Raw genomic sequence first — 17,835 nt, forward strand, 5'->3', positions numbered from 1 at the left:
GGTTTCAGGGTCTGTGATATACAGCAGGACATCATTGGCATATAATGAGAGTTTTTCCGTTATGACGTCTGTCGGTTGTATGCTGAAGCCCCTAATCGCCGTGTTCTGCCGAACCGCACAAGCCATTACCTCTATGGAGAGCGCGAACAGCAGCGGGGACAGGGGACAACCTTGCCTGGTGCCCCGCCATATTGGGAAGTCCCTCGAAAGTGTGCCATTAACCCTAACTCTTGCCCTAGGATCATTGTAAAGCAGTCCTATCTTCCTTCTGAATTTTGGGCCAAAGCCAAATCTATCTAGCGCTCCTTCCAGGAATGGCCAGTGAACTGCGTCAAACGCCTTTTCGGCATCGAGGGAGAGGAACCAGTGGGGGTCGTCCCTGTTGCTTACTTCCATGAGCCAATTATGTGTTCTCCTCAAGTTATACCTAGTGGCCCTCTCAGGGAGAAACCCCATTTGATCAAGATGCACGAGACCAGAGATTACCTTCCTGAGCCGAAGGGCTAGGATCGTAGCGAAGAGTTTGGCCTCCACATTAAGGAGGGAAATGGGGCGGTAAGAGGAACAGTCATCCGGTGGCTTGCCTTCTTTATAGATTGGGATAATCGTAGCCTGTCGAAGATCCAATGGAAATATCCCCTCCAACTCCGCGTCTCCAAACAATCCTAATAAATGGCGGGTCAGGAGATCTGCAGTTTTCTTAAAGAATTCCGCTGGAAAGCCATTTGGTCCCAACACCTTCCCCGCCCTGAGCTTAGCCATTACCACCCTAATCTCTTCTACTGTAATGTCAGCTTCCAGATCTTGACGATCTGCATCATCTAGGGCCGGTAAATCTATATCCGCCAAGTAGTGCAGGGCCTCTTCCGTTGTCCCCAACGCCCGTTCCTCATAAAAGGTTTCGTAATAACCCGCAAAGGCAGAGGCTATCTGGTCATCCGCTCTAGCCTAGTTCCCCCGTCCATCCCTCACCTTCTCCACCCACCTCGCATCCTTATCCTTCCTGCTCAGCCATGCAAGGAGCCGTCCGGGCTTATCGCCTACATCATAGAGCCGGTGTAGGGTCGCCAGAGCTTGCAGCCTTGCCTCCCCCGTTAGGAGATGCTTATAATAGACTCGTATGTCCAGCAATCGCCTGAGTGTTCCTGGGTCGCTGGTGGACAAATGTTCCCGCTCAAGCGCGAGCATCTGCGTTTCCAGGGCTAGCACTTCTGCTTGGGTCTTCCTTTTGCCTTCAGCGAGTCGCACATGTGACCTGTCTCGCATTACCACTTTCAGTGTCTCCCACAACGTCACTCTGGAGTCCACCGACCCTTCGTTTTCGGCTATACAGACCTTCAGGTCTGCCCGCAGGCCTTTCAGTACATCTGCATTTTGGAGGTCCCATGCCGTCAATCGTTGCACCGTGGGTTGGCGATGTTTCCGACCTCCCACTCTAAGCAGCAGAGGCGAGTGGTCTGAGATACCTCGGGCCTGGTACTCTGCCACATCTGTGTGGCACAGTTCGTGTCTAGCCATGAAGACATAGTCAAGGCGGGAGTACACCTTGTGTGCCCCGGAGAAAAAGGAGTATTCTCTACTAGTTGGATGAATCCATCTCCAGGTGTCAACCAGTCCTACCGTTTCCGTAGCGGTAAACAGCGGGGTCGGTTCGTTAGGCCTATCCCTATCACCTGTTCTGTCCGCCCTGAGGTCCATCACGTGAGTCATTGAAGTCCCCTACCAGGACCTGGGTCATGCCGGAAGTGTTGAGGAGTATGTCTACAATCCCCCTAAGTGTGGATGCTTGGAGTTTGGGTGGTGCATATGCTGATTTGAGCATGTATACCTTCCTCTTCCAGTGGCCTCTCACCCCAACGTCTGTCCCCTGTGGATCAATCCAGGTCTGTGTTATGTGCATGGGTGGGTACTTTCTAATCAGGATTGCCACCCCCCGTGAGCTGGATGTGAAGCCTGCAAGGGCCAGTACTCTATATCGGCCCCTCGCCAGGATGACGCAATTCGAGCCTTTCTGGTGCGTTTCTTGAAGGAGCATGACCTCTGCCCCGGACCTCTTCACGTAATTGCTTACTAACCCTCGTTTGATTTTACATCCCATGCCATTAACATTCCAAGTGAGGACTCTTAGGTCATCTAAAGACCGCGCCGTCCCCTCACGGTTATTGGTGGCCATGTCGTGTAGTAAAGGTGCTGTGTGGCCAGTGTCCCGGAGACTGGGTTACTAGGTCTCGTGAGCGTGCGTTTGACATGACAAGCTTAAACAGGCTCCTTCCCCGGCACCCCCAACTCCCTCCCAATCCTACCCCTCCCCTCCCCAGACCATCAACGAAATAACTGCAAACAATCCCCACACCACCCCCCTCCCCACCTCCGCCTCCCGCCAGCCCCTTCTCTGCTGATAACATTGTTAGGGACTTTAGGGTAGAGAGGGTCTGTCGCCCGCCCTCAGCAAACCCTTAACACCCTATCTCTCAGACAGTAGTCCAAGAGCCGACAAGACTCCCTTCCACCTCAAGATCAGAAAAAACAGCCAAATACATCAAAAAAGCGTGAAAAGAAAGTTTGTAGGGGGTGTAACAACTTGCGTGTACTCCAGCCGAGCCAAAGAGTTCTTGTCCATAGTACCCCATATTCAAGAATGGGAGTCCTGGGTAGCGTCCTGGGAGTCCCCACTGTCCCGTGTTGCATCCTGTTCCATCTCTCGGATCTCAACCTTAAACTTAAACTTAAACTTAAACTTAAACTTAAACTCAGTCACCAGTGGATGCACGGACTGCGTGTCAGTGTCCTCTTCTTCAGAAGCATTTTCGGCCGCATCTTCTTCTCCCTCTGATTGAGCCCTCCATTCTAGGGAGCGATATCTTGACCCTGCCTCACCCCCAGGGTCAGGGGAGGCCGATTGTCGCTCTATGCGGGTGTTTTGTGTCCGTTTCGGATAGGGAGTCGCCGTCATCCTCCCGCGGCCCCGCGAGCCCCGCGGTCTCTGCGTCTTCGGTATCTCCCACGAGGTCGCCACATTTCGGGCCATGTCGGGCGACTCTCGCCTCTCCCTCATCTGTCCCTGCCGCGGAGGCCGCTCCTCTAGCCACTGCCATGCATCATCAGGGTGTGTGAAGAAATACGGTTTCTCCCGATAGAGGACTTTTAGCTTCGCCGGAAAGAGCAACATGTACTGTAATTTTAAGTCCCGCAACTTCGCCTTCACCGAGTCAAAGGAACGTCTTTGTTTCTGGACTTCCTGACTGTAATCCGGGAAGATCATGATCACTGCGTTCTCAAACCGGATTTCTCCCTGTTTCCGGGCCTCCCTCAAAATAAGATCACGGTCTGCAAAGTTCAGGAAGCGGGCAATAAGTGGTCGGGGTCTGGCCCCCTCCGGGGGTTTTGTGAGTAGAGCCCTATGCGCCCTCTCTATGATGAAGCAGGTGCAGAAAGGCGCCACCGGGAAGGTTTTCTGCAGCAACGCATGAAGGAAGGCCGCCGTGTTGTTTCCCTCGATTCCTTCCCTAAAACCCACAAAGCGCAGGTTGTTGCATCGTGCCCTGTTTTCGGCATCATCCTCCTTCCAGTGGAGTTGTTTATGCGATGCCCGAAGGTCAGCCATGTCTCTCTTCAGCGTGGTGAGGGCATCCTCCGCCTCTCCCAGCCGGGTCTCTGCCCTGGTCACCCTCTCAGTCAGATTGCAAAAATCTTGACGTAGGAGGGTAACTTCCGATCCCAATTCGCCAATCTTAACCTCAAGGGCGGCCCTTGACGCCTTTATATCGTCTTGCGACGCCTGGATGGCATCCATCAGGAGCGCCGTATCTGAGCGCAGTTCCTGCATGTCCGACCCACGCAGGACGCGGCGCCGATGCATATCGATCCAAGGTAGCTTGCCTCGGGGTCCGGGCGGTCATCTCCTTCTTCCCCATGATGGGTCCTCCTATCTCCTGCCGGGCCCAAGCCCCTCCACCGGGCGCTGCTATTGCTCCCACATGCTGGCCTTCGTCGGCAAAGGAGCCAGCCACTTCTGTGGGGAGGGTGGCTCCCGCCAGTCACTCGCCATCCCAGCGCAGAGCCTCGACACCGAGACACTCACATCAAAGGGAGGAGAAATGTGTGGGATGTGTCTCCCGGATCAGAGACACCTTCTTCTGTGGTGCAAGCTTGTTGCCAGTGTCGGGATCGAGGAAGGTCCAAGGCGTGTCGAGACCGTCTCGGGGATCCGCAGCGGGTTATCCACCGTTAATCCTGCGTCTGCATGTGATGTGGGCCATCAGGTCCGCCAGGACGACATGCTGGGCTCCTGGCCTCCGCCGTGAGGATCACCGTCATACCCGCCTGTCGACGTGGGCCCCTGGAGAGGCTTTGGGGGTCTCGTGGGTAAGCAAAGCGCCCTCCGATGTCGCAGTGACGGAGACAGTTTGGCGGGGCTCCGCTAGATGCGTGATCAAGGTCCCCCTGTAAGGGGTGATGTTCCGGGCACAGACCAACCTCAGGGACCCGCAGTAGTAGGATCCGTCGTGCTCCTCATGAGAATGCCCCTGCAGTGGGATCGCTCTGGGCCTCTCAACCCCTTGTGGCACCCCGGGGGGACCCGGGCAGCGGGGAATTCACCTCCGGAAGGTCCGCGTTCAGATTGCGGGGCCGGGCCTCGTCACCAGCAGCCTCACCTCAAAGAGCCCCCTATCCGGTGTTCATGTGCCTGTTGCAGCGGGGCCGGCAGGTCTCCAGGACGGACACCCCTGCCGGTGGCTTGATCTCCCCCGTCGGCCGTTTCCGCGCCCAGCAGATTGCGTCCACCACTTCAGCCCCGGGAGCTCAGCGTCTGAACCCACTGCTTGTGTGATCACCAGTCGGGCAGGCGGGACACAGGGGGGGGGCAGTCCGTCGCCCCGACCACTCACAGCTTCTCGCCCGCCGCTCCCCCGGCTATCGGTCCGAGTCTGGCCGATCTTCGGGAGCTTCAGCTCAGGGCGCCGCCATTTTGCGAGCCCGGGGGCGGTCTCCACAGATCAGCGCGGTGCTCCAAATATGTAATTATGCGCCTGATCCCGGCCAATGTTCGTATTCATGAAATGCCCCCAGCCGCCTCAGACTTAGGAGACCTCCCGGGGCTGGAAATCGGGGTCTATGGATTGTTGGTATCGTCGGATCACGGTTAGCTCGGCGGAGCTCACCGGAGGTACAACCTAATCAGCCATGTTGCTGGCCATGCCCCCCCATAGCCATCCTCACTATTATCACACTATTACTGCAACTCAGTTTAGCTTAATTTTATACTCTTTCAGTTGTATTACCATTCATATCTGAAATATTACATATATATATATCTAAATATATTTAATTTATATACATATATGTTAGAACTGGGGGTCTCTAGTTGGCAGAGGTAAGTACCAATGTCCAAATAGGGACCATTGCTTCTAGTCAGGGCAAGAAGGAAACACTCTTCACATAACCCCTTGGTAGCTTGGCACGAGCAGTCAGGCTTATCGAAGGCAATAAACAAAGTATTTGTACCAACACTCACAGTAACACAGTGAAAACAACACAAACTGACTCTACAACAGTTTAGAAAAATAAAGGTATTTAATCTTAACTACACAAGACCAAAACAACATAAATCCAACATACACAGTTGAAGTATATGGTGTCAAATGAGTTCTTAAGGTTGCGTTAAAATAATCCACAGCAGCGTCCCGTTTTAGCCAACAGTAATTTTAGATGCGACAAAGGTTCCCAATGAAAACTGTAGCGTTGGAAAGCAAGCGATGCGTCACTCCTGAGACCCTGAGGAGGCGATGCAACAACCCTGCTGCACGCAGCGGGGGTGTTGTGATGACTCCGGTCTGTATGGGGAGGGGTGCGATACCTTGCGTGGATTCTGGTGCACAGGTTTCGGTGGAAGCGGCTTGCAAAAGGTACGATGCGACGATCTTTGGGGCGGTGACGAACTCCGGTGCGGAGACAATGCGCGGCTCAGCATCAATCTTCTCCTCTCGCGGCCCCTCGATGCGATGGCTCTGCGACGACTCTCGCAGTGACGTGATGCGGTCCGCAAGCAAGCAGTGCGACGATCTCACCCAGTGACGACAGGCTCTGCGACGATATTCGCAGCGATGGTAATCTTTCTGCACCAGAGTGGTGCGTCCCGCAAGGGAAGGTTGCGACGACTCTGGCAGCGGCAACAGGCTCTGCGACAATCTCGGCCTTTGCGGTGGCGGGAATTTCCTCGCACTGACGGGGATGGGCTCTGCAAGCGAGCGATGTATTAGAACTTGCAGAAAGTCTTTAAAATCTTGGTTTCTAGCTTCCCAACACAGGTACAACTTCCAGAGGCACCACAACTGGCCCAAGCACTCTAGGAAGGACATAACTCTCTCAGCAGAGTTCAGGGAAGCTGGGCTGTAATCCTTTTGTTCCTGGGACTTCTTAACAGGGAGCCAGCTCTTCTTCAGGCCCTTGGAGATTCATTCAAGCAGGGGGACACAGCACAAAGCAAAGTCCTTCCCGTCTCCTTGGCAGCGAAGCAACTGCAGGTCAGTCCAGCAAAGCAACAGCAGGACAGTCTTCCTTCTTCAGTCTTCCAGCTTTCTCCTTGGCAGAGGTTCCTTCTTGATTCCAGGATGATCTAATTTTCTGTAGTCTGTCGTCCTGTACCCCTAAAAGTCTTTGTTCCCTTTGTGCAGGAGGGCTCTGAGCCTAGTCTGAACCAGTTCTGGGTGTTCCTTGAACACTTTGTTTTCCTGGCCTCTCCTTTCCTTTCAGAGAGAGGGGCAGGGTCGTCAGCCACCCAGCAGGAGGTGGAGCCAGCATTGTGGAGGGAAAGCACTGTCCTGGAGCACTTTGTTTACATGATTCCTTCTCTCCTTTCACAGTGCAGGGCAGAGACATCAGATGCACCACAGGGCGTGGAGCCAGCACTGTGGGGGGCAGGCACAGTCCTATTCAGGTCCCAGGTGCAACTCCTCCCTCCCATCTAGATGCAGATCTCTCTATTCACCGCTGGGCAGACTCATTCTGTCTCCTGGAATCCCCCAGCCCTGTCACTCACAAACCAGACAGTCAATTCACAAACAGCCAAAGCACACAGAAAGGTCAGACAAGAGAACAGCCACTTTCTAAAAAGTGCTGTTCTCAAACACAGGATTTAAAAAACACCTTTCCTAAAAATTGTGTTATTAAATTCTGAGTTCAGGGATACCAGACTGTTATGTCATATCTTGCTCCTATGGGAAGATATGCAGGTAACCACTGTACACAGCATTCCCCATTGTAGCCTATGGGCAAGATAGCCTTACAATAGTGCAAAACGAAAATGGCTGTAATTAACTACCAGAGCATGTCACCTGCACTAGTACATGCTCTACCTTTCACTTACACTGCACCCTGCCCGGGGGGTACCTTGGGCCTTCCATAGGGGTGTCCAATGTGTACAGAAAGGGAAGGGCTAGGCCTAGTCAGTGGGGACACTGGCCAGGTGGACATGGCAGTCCACAGACTGCACACAGGCACTGCGGTTTCAGGCCTGAGACACCATTTAGGGCTACTCATGTGGGTGGCACAATCAGTGCTGCAGGCCCACTAGTAGCATTTGAATCACCAGCCCTGGCACACCCAGTGCACTTTACTAGGGACTTCTTGGTGATACAAATATGCCAATCATGGATAACCAATTACAATCACAATTTACACACGGAGCACTTACACTTTGACAGTGATCAGCAGTGACAAAGTGCCCAAAGCATCTAAACCAGCAAAAACGAAATCGAGCACAGTGTCAAAAATACAGGAGGCAGAGGCAAAAAGACAGGGTAAACCACGCCAAAGATGCCAGGTATAACAATATAAATATACACACAATTGGTGTGTATATCACTACTACAGCGATCGGAATCAGTCACACGATCCCTGTCTGTTACATGCCTCAGCCTGTGCATTACCACTATGGTGATTACAACAACCGCTAGTGTATTATCACTTTGGTAATTACAGTTCCCGCAGGCACATGCCTCGCCTATGTTAGAAACCACAGTTTATGCCGGTAGTATACCATTAGGTATGCATTCACACCGACAGTGTGCCTCTACTACGGTAATTATAGTTCCCAAAGGCACTTGCCCCACTTCTAATCATGGTCAAGGTTTGGAGGCATACATATTGGCACCCACGTATACTCTGACCCTAAAGTATACTAATGTACCACACACTTGGTTCAATATATGTTGAGTACCTGCGCATCCATTTTGGTAGTTGTATACTATGCTAATTTTCCTGTGATGGAAATGGACTTAACCATATATCTTTACATCTGCACTGATTAAAAATATGTTGTTTTATGTATTAGCAATGCTTAAAGTTCTCTATTGATTTTAAATGGAGAGACCCCTTGATATTATTAGGGTTGTGTTTTCTCTGCTTCGGCTCATTTCACCATGTTAAGATGGCCCCCATGTTTACATTAGACTACCACAGAATTGCATGTGGAGTCCTTCTTTTGTATTTACATGTATCTATGAATTGCACCCTGTGTATGTGTTCATTGTGTGATCAAGACAGTTAGTGGATTCCGGAAGGAGCAATCTTGGTGTAATAATATATATAGTTCATTGAAAAAGTAGAAATCATCCATGAAGGGCATCATGAAAGGAGTCCTTCCTTAATCTCACTGAGGTGTGGCATGCATCAAAGCACTGGACCTCGAAACAGAGGGATAAAGATTTTTTTGAATTGTTATTTTAGTTTACATATCCCTTCTCAGTCAGCATCATATCAGTGAATATACTTCTGGCCTATGTTTTTTCCCCGTACATTTCATGGATCCCATATGAGGTCTGTTAATTTCACTCTTGAGTAACTACTGCGATTTAAATTCCATTCGTATAAATACTCTACTGTAATATAATATCTTATGGTCACCAGAGTATGAAAATCAGTACTTCAAGCAAAGCACATTTCTCCTGTCCAAGAAGAAGTTCTGTCAAGATGCCACAACCTCCCAACAGTGAAGTAACTATGATTTGTCTGTCAGTAATATAGGCACAACCACCACTGTTTCAAGACAAATCAGAAGCTAAAAGGTTTAGATGGTTCAAGGTTTCTTACATCGCCGCTGGGCAGCTGAAATGGGACCCTGAAGAAGTCCAGACTTGAAAGAGTGAAATCCACAAACAGAGCTTACTAATCTTTACGATGCCAATTAGAGCAGTCTTTCATATATATATACATATATGTACATACATATATATATACATATATGTACTTATATATATATATAGATATATATTAGATAGATATAGATAGATATATAGATATATATACATGTTGCTGAAACATTGTGCGTCAACAGTTATAAAACCCTCTAATCAATCTTTATCATGGCAATACAAAGGTGCTGTAACTTGAACATAAATTATCTACAAGTAGGTTTAACTTTCAAAAGAATTTAAATTTAAAGAATTTTAGGTTTGATTTGTCATGCATGTGACAAGAAGTATGCTGGGTAGGAATAGTCCAAACCTAATGCTGGCCATGCTTGCCCATTCCTTTTAAAAGGAAGGCAGACCACAGATCTCACAGCCAAAAGTTGATAAAATAAGTAATTGTTCACGCTCCCTAAACTATGACAATCTACATCAAACTCATGGACAATCTATAGAATCTCTCTCCAACTTGATGCATGGCGAGAAGAGCATTGAGCAGAACGTAAGAACTTTATCTCAAAATACTTCTAAAAACTAAACGTGACTTAAAAAACATATTCATTTTGTTTTATAAGACATTTTGCCGTGAACTTAAAATCAAACCAACACAGTTCACAACTTGGAAAGATAGAAAAAAGGATATAAACTGATGCAATCCGAAAGGTATTTTACACTTCATGTTCACTTATATGAAAGTTTGAATTGTGGAATTCTGATAGCTATTCATTTCAATTACATTTCCCCCCTTCCCACAGTCCTTTGGTAGACTAGACCATATGACCATCTCTATCTCAGTACTTACCTTGTCTTTTTTTTCAAATCCAGACACGTCCGGTTTATTCCGAATCAGAAAGGGCGTGGACAGCCTCTGAAGGAACTGCTCAAACGTACAACTGATTTTGGGAGACACGATATCAAAGCAGTCCTGGAATTTCATCGCTTTGCAAACGTCCCACTTTATCTGCTTCCTAAGCCCTTCACCTAGCTGAAGGACCAGCATGCTTGGATCAAACATCAGATGAAAGGGGAAGGCTCGACAGAAAGTGCTGATCTGTATTCTCAAGTCTGAGGGCGATTTTGAGGGCTTCAGCGGAAGTGCTTTTGTGATGTTTGAGTTGTCGCATTCTTTGATTATAAAAGTAAGACAGTTGCTATTACCTGGGGGTGACCCCCTGGAGCACAGTGTCTCGTTTACATTTTTTACTTGTTCTACTTCAACTTTCAGAGAGAATATCTTCTTTCCTGCTGCCTTAATCATCCCACGCAGAGCAAATCCAACAACATGGTGTGGGTGAAAGTAATGCAGCATCAGCGTGCCATCGGGGAGCTCTTTGCATAGGAAGGAAGGGGATTCATGAGTCACCTGCCGTCCAAAGGAGGTCCTAACATGTTCCATTAGGGCATCAAATCCATTAAAGAAGTCAAACAACGTGCAGCCCACCGCACGTAGGACCCGCTCATTCTCCTCAAAGCAGACATTGAAGAACTCTTCACCAAACTTTTCTTGGAGGTCATCGAACTTCAAACCTGATGGTAAATGGAAAATAGATGTAAGTACCAAACCAGTCATTGTTCTCATTTTCCTGTCATCAAATCAACAGTTAGATCAATTCAATAGACCAAGCATTTTAGACGCCATAGTTTCTAAATTATTTTCTGGCAAATGGATTTTAATACTGTTTTTATATGGGTTTTGTCTTCATCACACAACACAGAGTATTTTGCATGAACACTCATGATCTGACTAAATGTTTGCTTTGTCCTCAAGAAATGCATTTTCAGAACCAGCACCTCTATGCAATCAAATTTCAAAATGTGTTTTTTGCCAAAGTTTCAAGTCTTCATCAAGCAATTCTAATGCTAAAGAACTATTCCAGACCTGTAGAGCCATTCTGGTGTTGAATGGTGTCACTTCTGGAGAAGATGTGTGCTTACAGATAGAGGCGAGGAGTAGATAAAGTACAACTTTCAGTGCAAATCTTCATGTCAATTGCTTACTTATTAAATGTCAAATTAATGGAAAAGTAAATATGAATGATGGCTGGTATGCAATGTATTAATTAACAAAAGAAGTGCTCCATTTCAAAAACAATGTAATTATTAAAGATTTAAAAAAATGTAAACAAGTTCCATTCAGTGGTGTACAAAAAGTGTGTCCTTATGGATAAGTGGCAATATCCTTTTTGAATAGCCTCACTGGCTTGTAGGCTGTTCTTTTGAACAGCCAATTTAAGTTATGTTATGTAACATGGTCCAACTAGTCTTAGAATAATATATTTAAAATCCAAGTAAATATGCTACCTTACTTCAAAATCTCGTTAAAACCCATGCTAGAACTGAGTTGAATTGTAAGGAAGTCTTTCTGGATTATGCCATCAGGAAGAGAAATTTACTATTTTGGGACAGCTCACAATTTGGTACCCCAGTAGCACATTGATAATCTGTGATTTTGTTTGATCGTGAGGCAGGAGGGGTCAGTGAGTAGGCACAAACTTGCTGCCATTGGATGCTATAAGTACTAGATCTAAGTTTGTGCATTTGAAAAGGGGCGGCCCTCGGCCCCCCCGCCCGCATGGCGGTGCGGCGACCCCCCTCTCGCCTTGTCTCCCGGTGGTGGGGGCGTGACCTCCCGGCGTCCAGTGATGACGCGGGGGGTGCGCGCCGCACCACCGGCTGGCTGGTGCCCGACCCCTGACCCGGAAGGTGTTGTGCAGGCTTCCGGGTCGGGGGGGCGGGCGGAGGGGGCGTACCGCCCCCTCCCCACGATCCTAGGTTAAAGGAGGGGGGAGCGCGCAGGCGGCCCCTTGTCGCCTGGACGCTCCCCCACACTGGTCGTGCCCCGCGCTCGGGGCCTCCTAATTTTCTTTTTACTCTCCCTCTGCAGGATGATGCGGCGAGCGAGATCCCAAGGTGAATTCGTAGCCGAAGTGAATTCGGACCGGGAGAGCACAGAAGGACACGCCAAAAACTGGACCAGCGTGCTCATCGGGGCGGCAGGAGAGTCGGGCGGCCGCGCACCGAGTGTCACTAAGTGGCGAGCAGTCTGATCGGCAGGCGAGTCGACGGGGGCAGAATGTGAGTAATCCCGCGCTATTGCAGTAAGCGGTGGTTATGGCCGGCTGCCTGCACGGAGGGGTGTAATTTCGCCATAATAATGTGGGCGTAACGCAGGGGATGCGAGGGAACCGGCACGATGTTTAGAGCCCGCATAGCTTAACTTGGATGGCTAATACGAGGTCATGCGGGGGGGGGTATCTGTGTGGCCTCTCACTTTGAATAGTAAAATTGTCCAGGCACAGAGTGTGAGATTGCCCTCGGAGCTCTACGAAGGACACCCATCTACCTTTACAGACACGTCCTTAAGGTATAATATGACCGCACTTTTCCGTTGGCACTGCTCAGTTGGAGAGCCATCGCGTTGAATGGAATAATTTGTTCATATTGATGTGTTTACTGAAGGGCATCATGCAGGCTGTTAATGCAGATACTCCAGCTGAAATATTCCTACCTCGGCCCTAGACAGGGAGTTCTGATCCTTTTTGCAAAATGTATCGCCGAGGAGCAGGTATCGCCCAATTAGGGGAGAGATGTTGCTTTGCCATCAGTCAATTTGTGCGGTATCCCGATGCAGACTTCAACAGAGCCCATGTAACAAGTAACATTTGTAGGATTTTAGAAACAAATACTTCTTAGTTACAAAATATTTTATTGGATTTTGGATACAAGCTAATACAGAGATGACCTATGAATTGTTTCGCGTACTAGACATTTTAGATCTCTATATGAATTGTAAACATAACAGCATCTGCACCAACTTTCGTCTTCCATCCAAGTAGCTCTCTTTATCCTTGATATTGTGCTTTTGCGTCTTGTATTATTACTAAACTAAAACAGAGCGTTTTAGTGTGATAAGTCGTCCTAAAGGAAGTCTCCTTAGTATGACTAATTATCTAGTGCTACTTATTATGTTTAGCCATCGCAGATAAAGTGATGTTGGTATGATTAGCCATGTTAGAGAAAGTGCTTTTAGTATGAGCAACAATCATAAGTGGGGATTTCATGCAGGACTCGGCATATTGAAAACTCAGACCAAACTATCTGTTTATTTTCATAAAACGTGCTGGGCTAGTGATATGTTAGGTGATTTCAATTTTGCAGTATGATACTCCCATGTGTAGTGCTGTTCATTAATGGTCTACAGTACCTTATCGTATATCGGGGTGCAATGATAGAAACAGCGAAACACAATGAGGGAACCACTATATGCTAAGCACAGATGTCTGGCTGAACATTCAGATATTCTCAGGTTTGTGCGTATGAGTCTGTATACTTGTCTGCGTATTCCACAGAACGTGCTGTACAAAGTTGCAGGACGCGGCGCCCATTGCACAATAATGTAGTCCTATGCTGCGGCACAGCTTCTCGGGCCACCGCAGTGGGTTATATAAAATAAAACAATGAGGTTAGGTGTAGCCTTTACAGTGAGTCATCCTGTAAGCCAATGATAAACATCTTGCATCCACGTAAAGAGTATGATGCAACAGCACTGCTTATAGCCCGGATGAGAATTACACCGTTTGATGTTTAATGTCCTCTTCTTCTACGCCGATTAGATGGGGAACGATTAATTGGGCACATAAGTAAGAGATAAATGGCGGAAGATGCAAACCGTAGCAATCAGTTTAGCATGTTGTGGGAGCTTCGTCAGTACGTAGGAGACTGGATCTAGGAGCCTGAGCGGCCATTTAGTGGTCTTGTCACCATGTCGGAAATAAATCGGTAATTACATTCATGATGGGACAAATCGGCATGCGAGTAAATATAGAGGAGAAAATAAACGGGTCTCCATCGGGCTCGGTTTCGAGCCTTGACAGGTGCTCTGTTTTCCGGACTACAGGGACAGTAGGCGCTTCAGTGTACGTGTGCTCCCAATGCTCACTTCTAAATTGTGGAGATGTTATGGCATGACGTTATGCCCAGAGAGCGTGGTAGGGGGGGGGGGGGGAATCCCTGTAATGAGAGTCATTTTCTTTATGGATTTCCCTGCTCTTTTCGGAACATCGTCATGGGGTCACCAGGGTTTTAAATAGAATAAAGTTGCAATATTATATACGAGCCTTAGTTGCTGCTCATTTATCTTATACAACAAAAAACCTTGTAGGTATGATGTTACTCGTTGTTGTATCGTATTTCTGGCTTACGTTATGTTAAACCACGCCCTGAATTACACTGGTCACGCCCCGTTGCGAGACACATTCCCAGTTTTCATCCAAAATTTAGGTGCAAGGCTTGGCGCGCTCCGCGCTGTCTGTAGGATGTTACTTTCTTTATGGAAACAGACAGGGGGTTTTTAAGGAATAACGCTACCCGCCTTCTCCGCACAGGGCCCCAGTATCCAGAGCAAGGAGGGAGCTGTGCATTTCAAAGTACTTACAAAATATGACGAGGTACCAGGTGGAGTGTTACTTTCGTTTAGTTACTCTACACATAAAGATGGCTGTACGTTGTAATACTGCAGTGTACTCGCTTGTATGATGTCACCCTGGCACAATTTTACTAGTCCTGCAGTTAGTGATGTGTTGGTAAGCTCAAGCCCAGCGCTGGCGGGGGCAATGGGTGGGGACTAACTGTGGTGGCCGCCTGACTAGGACCCAGGCCTAATGTTTTCTATTTTGACGAATTAAGCACTGTGAATCTAACTAGCTTTACCCAGTAGAAAGCCCTGGTACACTATTCGAATGGGTGTGCTGCAGTATGCTAGGCTCCTGTTGTAATATAAATTTACTCTGTACAGTGCCGCCACCCCTTGCGGCTAGGACTGCGCTCTACCAACCAGCCAAATATAAACATTTGATCATGGGAGAGGGAGCCAGGTGGGAAAGTGCGAGGATCTATGCGGCATGTTACCTCTGGATAGGTTTGTGCAGACCTGAACTGGGTGCTAATTCGGGCAGGGATGGAGCTACACTTCTCTGAGGGCACTAACGAGTTGAACAAATGTAGTGTGCCACTGATGTTGAGAGTACTCTATAAGGGGGGCTGCTTTCCACCTAATTTAGTGGGCCTCTGATGTTGAGAGTGCTTTATATGGGAGCCGCTTTCCGGCTAAACTCGAGAATTACCCACATATATCTATTTCTTGTATAGCATAATTCTTGCAGCCATCATTTCTTGTCCCTAAAGTTTGTGTTTCCATCGGGGACAGGTCTCGTGTGCACATAAACTGTGGGCTTCCTTGGGCAGGGACGGAGTTATGCCTCTCCGAGGGCTTTAATGAGGGCAGCACATGGAAGGGGTTGTCCTTTAATTATGTCGGGTTGGCTTGGAGGGTACTGTTAACAAAAGCCGAAGCTTAATGTCGCAACAATTTTCTTACCATGGGGGGGGGGGGAGGCCAGGCCTACGTGGAACGGCCTCTGCGAGGGTTCACCCAGGGACACTCTCACCATGAACTTCGAAACACGCAGTTGCGGAGGTGCATCGGAATACGGGGCCTGTGTCTAAAACCCTAGGCACCAAAGGGTGGTACACGTAAGCTTTGTGGGGAGGACATGTCGCACAGACACGCGCATACACGTTTGTGTGGACAGATTTCCGAAATGCAATAGCAGTGGCCTGGAAAGAAATGTGCTGGGCGGCAGCAGACCTTGTTAGTAACTATGAAAGCGCTATTTCACGGCATTTCACACTATGTGCCGTCCTTAAGTAATGATGGATGGGTTATTGCATTCACTGTTGACTACAGGTCTATTCTTTCACGAAGGTCATACTGCCAGGCACCCTCATTGTAGTATTAAGTTAAATGCTCTGCATGTGACTCAAACTGATGCTATGTTAGACGCTTGCAGTTGCAGGTTTGATGGAAATGTACCTAGTGCTGATCGTAGCTAAAGCTTAGCATGTGATTCCAACGAATACGGGCGTGTGTACTGGATCTTTTGTCAGGAAACAAGAAACACTAATCGTTTGTGTTTGTTTTCATTTATGTATGACCGGACCCATGGCTGATACCCGGGAAGAGCTGCACACCACAACTGCAAGAAGGGGACCAGTACACCTGGATCAGGAGCTGCAACCAAAGGCCTCAGCTGCCCAAAGGCTTCAACTGTGATGGGCGGTCAATTCAACGGCTCAAGCGGTGCCAGCGGGAAAAGGTGCTACCCATGCATTATGGTTGAATTTCTCAAACCTGTTACGCGGGGGAGGAACTTGTTGTCGGGGCGTCAAGGTAATTTCAGCAGCTCAACACAAGCGACAGGAGGAGCAACGGACATTGGTGACTGGGATTGTGGGCCACTCTTATGGGAGGCGCGCTGAAAGTGTCTGTCTTTCAGGTGGCAGGAAGTAAAGGGCTGAGCGAAAGGGGTTTTTTCAGTCTCCTTCTTTGGGAGGGGGTTTTATGTCTCAGTCAGTTCAGAGATTATTTTCGGAATATCCTATCCCAGCAGCCTGCCCCCCCCGCCCCCCAGTCAGTGGTGATACTTCACCTGGGGGAGAATGAGCTGGCCAAACTAGGTGGGCACATCCTTATAGAGGACATCATCCCATGGCAGGGTGGGTGGCCATGCCGGGTGGCACGATAGTTTGGTTGCAACTTATACCTCGGTGGCAGTGGCGAGGGGGGGGACTCGGCCGAGGCGTTGAATCACTCGGTAAAGAGGATCGACGCGCAATTGGACAAATTACTTCGAGCCCCCCGGTTGCAGACGATCCCTCATGGGTGCATTTGGGGGTGAACATTCCTAGCGACGAGACTGGGTATACTTAACCAAGGCAGGGAACGTCCTGTGATCTAATAATATAGTGCCATGGCTAGAGGGATTTGCGAGGCGATCATGACCTTGCTAGGAGTAGGAAGGGGGAGGCCAGATCATCGGTCAACAATTCTGGCCTGTGGCGGTAAGGTCATGACCGGTGAGCAGCTATTTTAAGGTCTGAGGGGGCGGCATCATCCTTTGGAGGTGTCCGCCCAGGGGGAGGGGTCACTGGCCCCTCCCAGAACTTCAGGGGCAGGTATAACTGGTGCTGCAAAGGGGCGCGGGTAGGAGAGTCACGCTGTCCTTATGGCTGGTAGCCACCCCGCGCATACTCATGACGTCAGCGAATGGCGCGAGGAAGGGCCCTCCTTCAGTGGGTAAATGGAGTTCACGGCGTGGACCGAGTAATTAACGGGCTCGGCTGCGCATGCGCACCTGCGGTAAGGGCGCAGCTAGTAGGACCTGACACCGGTTAGGACCTCGCCATATGGCCAGTAATGTTAGTATGCAAAAATTTCAGAGGAGGATGTTAGATTCGGTTAGGAAACAAGCTGTATTAGAATCTTGTTAAGGTTAGCATATCATACTTGTTGATATGGTTGTATCTAATGTCCCTGAATAATTTTGCATAAAATGGTATCTTTTGTTTAATAATTACGGCCGGGGGGTCTTGTGATCCCCCGCCTTCCAAAGACAGTCATGTTTCGTGTCAATGTGTCCTGGGTTGATGTGGGTCCACAGGGAGGGGGGCGGTAGCCGTCGCTGACCATGTGAAAAGGGGGGGCCCTCGGCCCCCCCGCCCGCATGGCGGCACGGCGACCCCCCTCTCCCCTTGTCTCCCGGTGGTGGGGGCGTGACCTCCCGGCGTCCAGTGATGACGCGGGGGTGCG

At 49.0% G+C, this 17,835-nt stretch overlaps 1 protein-coding gene across 1 annotated transcript in view; it reads right to left on the reverse strand.

Moving 5' to 3' along the window:
* Positions 1 to 17,835, reverse strand: part of GUCY1A2 (guanylate cyclase 1 soluble subunit alpha 2) — a 1,287,229-nt gene that overhangs the window by 764,859 nt on the left and 504,535 nt on the right. Inside the window, exon 4 of the mRNA XM_078655976.1 lies at positions 9,991 to 10,715. Within this exon, the coding sequence (XP_078512102.1) occupies positions 9,991 to 10,715 (725 nt within the window). The remainder of the gene's footprint in view (positions 1 to 9,990; positions 10,716 to 17,835) is intronic.

This window comes from Lissotriton helveticus, chromosome 8 (assembly GCF_964261635.1).
Source record: "Lissotriton helveticus chromosome 8, aLisHel1.1, whole genome shotgun sequence".
NCBI classification, from domain to species: domain Eukaryota; kingdom Metazoa; phylum Chordata; class Amphibia; order Caudata; family Salamandridae; genus Lissotriton; species Lissotriton helveticus.